Source organism: Myotis davidii, unplaced genomic scaffold (assembly GCF_000327345.1).
Source record: "Myotis davidii unplaced genomic scaffold, ASM32734v1 scaffold1745, whole genome shotgun sequence".
Lineage (NCBI taxonomy): Eukaryota > Metazoa > Chordata > Mammalia > Chiroptera > Vespertilionidae > Myotis > Myotis davidii.
Window position 1 is genome coordinate 1,140,844 of NW_006295921.1, and position 2,844 is coordinate 1,143,687.

The following is a 2,844-nucleotide window of genomic DNA, read 5'->3' on the forward strand; positions in this document are numbered from 1 at the left end:
GATTAGCTCTTCCCTTCCCGTCGCCGCCCGGAGCCGAGGCCCAGTTTGGCCGGAATAAACCCCGACCTGGTTTGGCTGTGGGTCAGAGCACAGACGTGACCTCGGGAGCTCCAGACCCGAAAGGGTCCCCCGGCTGGAGGTGGGCCCCCAGACCGAGTCCACACGAACCTCAGCAGCACCTGGTATGAGGACCCCCCTGGGCCGGTGAGGGGTCCGCCCAGGAGGACCCCACCTGCCCTTTCACCGTGTCTGTCCCGGGTGCCTGGCCTCAGCGGGTTTAGCTGAATCGCAGACAAAAATGACTTGGCAGACGGGCAGAGAGCCGACCGGCGAGGGGCCCCTGACTGTACTGACCACGAGCCATGGAGGGAGCTCCTTGGGGAGGGAAACCCTGCTTACCGTGGCCCTCGGTTTCTGGCTGAGCCACAGAACGTATCTTTTTCTTTCTTGTTCATCCTCACCCGAGGAGATTTTTCTATTGCTTTTTAGAGAGTGAAAGGGCGGGGGAGAGAGGGAAATGTCAATGTGAGAGAGACATGGATTGGTTGCCTTTCACACACGCCCCTACCAGGCCGAGGATGGAGCCTGGAACTGAGGTACGTGCACTTGACAAAATTGAACCCACGACCCTTCAGTCCCTGGGCCGCCGCTCTAACCATTGAGCAACCAGCCAGGGCGAGCCACAGGCAATAGGATTCCTCCAAATTCACTTCCCACCAGGACGTACCCTTCACTGGCAGATTCAGAGTCGCCCGTAGCAACGCTGTCGTTTAAAAAGACGGACTTCCAGAAACGCAGCATTCCAGCCACTTGAGACACCCGGCTCTCAGCTCGGCACTCAGGGAGACCCACAACCTGAGGCTGCCAGGCGACCTGGAAATTAACCTTCACCCCAAACCTGCTTTCCGACCCCTGTGACCTCCCCCATGTCAAGCTCCCAAACTTGTAAGAAAACTTTGAAAATAGGAATGGTTTTGGTGCTATCTTTTTGCATAGAAAATGCCCAATGGAAATGAACCACTTTTAGGATTTTTTGCAAGTCACCCGCAAGCGACCATGCTAAAATTTCAGCTGAAATGGCCCGGCCAGCGGGGCTCAGTGGTTGAGCATCGACCTATGAACCAGGAGGTCATGGTTCCATTCCCGGTCTGGGCACAGGCCCGGGTTGCGAGCTCCATCCCCAGTGGGGGGCGTGCAGGAGGCAGCCGGCCCATGATTCTCTCTCATCGTTCATGCTTCTCTCTCTCTCTCCCTCTCCTCTCTGAAATCAATAAAAATTAAAAAAAATTTTTTCTCCTGTAATTGAAGAATGGCTGTCGGGGTGTCATTCAGTCACACAGCGTTGTCTGGAGATTTGGACAGTTTTATCAGGAAACGGTATTAAATTTGTCTCCAACTCCCTACAAATATGACACATTGGAAATGGCTGTTTTTCCTTCTACCTGGGGCAGATTTTTTACAAAATGAGATAAAAATACCAAGCTGGAAACAAGTTGATTTATCTGCTCATTCACCCTCCCTTTTACGAACCCATTCACACGCCAAAGCCTGGTGAGAAAGGAAGACAGTTGTTGAGGCCGCCACGTCGAGACGGTCAGCACGCGTGAGGCGAGCCGCTAAGATCTCCAGACAGAGCCCCTTCAGGCGGGGGAGGCGCGAGCCGGGCACTGTGGGAGCGAGGGCGCCCCGGAGCTCTGTCAGCGGAGAGCCTGGAGCCCCCAGAAGCATGAAGTCAGGCCGAGAGCTCCGCGCGCCGCATTCAGCGTTGGCTTCTAAGGCCAGTGAGCAGACACAGCGCATGGAGCCAGCTGTCTCAAAGACAGTGTTACCTTTATTAAAAACGGGCAGACGTAGCAGCACTTCGAACAAGTTCATAAAAGGCATTGTACATTGTCAACTGATAGCGTGGAGGGCGGGCCCCCATCACGACGCGCCCGCCCGCCCCTCAGCACCGAGCGCCCAGGACCGGAGGCCGCGCTCCTCAGCTCCGCCCTGGGGTCTGGGAGAGTCGGTCAAGTCTAGCAGCGCCCTCCTAGCAGCATCGAGCGGTCGTGTCTGGAGGTGGCTGGTGAACTTGACCCACTTATCGCACAATCGAGGCCTCGAGACGAGACGGCACTCCCGTCCAGTGCCGTCCTCAGGAGCCCTGCTCGCGCCTGAAGCTGAGGCGGCCTCCGGGCGCGGACGGGCAGGCACTTGGGCACCACTGTCTTTGGTGAGGAGGCTGGTGGGTCACTCCGTCTCTGGCTCGCCGCTCTGCTTCTTGCCGCTCGGCGGGGGGGTGAGGAGCCCGGACGGGAGGGGAGAAACCCTATTCTGTTCCGACAATATGGCTTTCTTGGCTTGTGCTTTGTCCTGCAGACAAGAGCAGAGTGTTACCACGGGAGCCAATGTCTCTGGGCGTCACGACTGTGCTGTGTCCTGTGGGGGCGAGTGAGGGGAAATAGCAAAGAACCATCTAGAAGCCTGTGCTGTGCAGGGCTCAGCGCAGCATCTGCCGAGCGACTCCCTCCTCGGGGGGAAGGGCGGGCGACTGACCAGCAGGTCCAGGCTGTTCAGGTGGGTCTGGATGTTGTGGGCGTCCTCGGGGGGCACGCCCCGGAACTGCTTCAGCTTCGAGCTCCCTGCCTCCCTGATGACCATGGCGAAGGGGACCATCCACTTGACGCACTTCTCGATGTCGCACCACTGGTACCCTGCGAGGACATGCGGCACGTCAGGCGCCCAGGCCGCGGCTGGCCCGTCCGCCCCGCGAGCGCCCGGGGAGAGGCGCACCTGAGACCTTCTGCATCAGCTCGGAGGAGGAGAAGTGGTACAGGGCGGACGCGGCCAGGACGCCGTAGG

General features: G+C 58.6%; 1 protein-coding gene across 1 annotated transcript in view; it reads right to left on the reverse strand.

The window, feature by feature from the left end:
* Positions 1-1,803: 1,803 nt before the first annotated feature.
* Positions 1,804-2,844, reverse strand: part of CCNE1 (cyclin E1) — a 12,072-nt gene continuing 11,031 nt past the window's right edge. Inside the window, exons 9-11 of the mRNA XM_006770904.2 lie at positions 2,776-2,844; positions 2,539-2,696; positions 1,804-2,355 (exon numbers count right to left, since the gene is read on the reverse strand). Coding sequence (XP_006770967.2) covers positions 2,233-2,355; positions 2,539-2,696; positions 2,776-2,844 — 350 coding nt within the window. The 3' untranslated portion in view covers positions 1,804-2,232. The remainder of the gene's footprint in view (positions 2,356-2,538; positions 2,697-2,775) is intronic.